Raw genomic sequence first — 604 nt, forward strand, 5'->3', positions numbered from 1 at the left:
AAGCCCAAGAATGTGGAAGTTACCCCAGAAGGGGAAGAGCAGGAATCTTTGCTTCAGTCTGATCAGCCTGACTCTGAGTTCCCATTTCAATATGATCCATCCTACCGGTCAGTCAGGGAAATTCGGGAGCATCTTAGGGCCAAGGAGAGTGCACAGCCTGAGAGTTGGTCCTGCACCTGCATACAGTGTGAGCTTAAAATTGGTCCAGAAGAGTTTGAAGAACTCCTCTTATTAATGGACAAAATTCGAGATCCTTTTATTCATGAAATATCTAAGATTGCAATGGGTATGAGAACTGCTTCTCAATTTACTCGTGATTTCATTCGCGATTCAGGTGTTGTCTCACTTATTGAAACCTTACTCAATTATCCCTCCTCCCGAGTTAGGACAAGTTTTCTGGAAAATATGATTCACATGGCTCCACCTTACCCAAATCTGAACATGATTGAGACATTTGTGTGTCAAGTGTGTGAGGAAACCCTTGCTCATAGCGTGGGTTCCCCTGAGCAGGTGCTTGGGTTAAGGATGCTTAGACACCTCACCTCAACTACTGACTATCACACACTGGTTTCCAATTATATGTCTGGATTTCTTTCCTTATTAA

The 604-nt window shown here is 43.4% G+C and overlaps 1 protein-coding gene across 1 annotated transcript; it reads left to right on the forward strand.

The window, feature by feature from the left end:
- Positions 1 to 3: 3 nt before the first annotated feature.
- LOC104998183 (G-protein coupled receptor-associated sorting protein 2-like) lies at positions 4 to 597 on the forward strand (the record flags this gene model as incomplete). The annotated part of the gene is made up of 1 exon (XM_010853286.1): positions 4 to 597. A coding segment is annotated over one exon (594 nt), but the record flags the coding sequence as incomplete, so codon positions are not given.
- Between the last annotated feature and the right edge of the window lie 7 nt (positions 598 to 604).

The sequence above is a fragment of the Bison bison genome, unplaced genomic scaffold (assembly GCF_000754665.1).
Source record: "Bison bison bison isolate TAMUID 2011002044 unplaced genomic scaffold, Bison_UMD1.0 scf7180017524615, whole genome shotgun sequence".
NCBI classification, from domain to species: domain Eukaryota; kingdom Metazoa; phylum Chordata; class Mammalia; order Artiodactyla; family Bovidae; genus Bison; species Bison bison.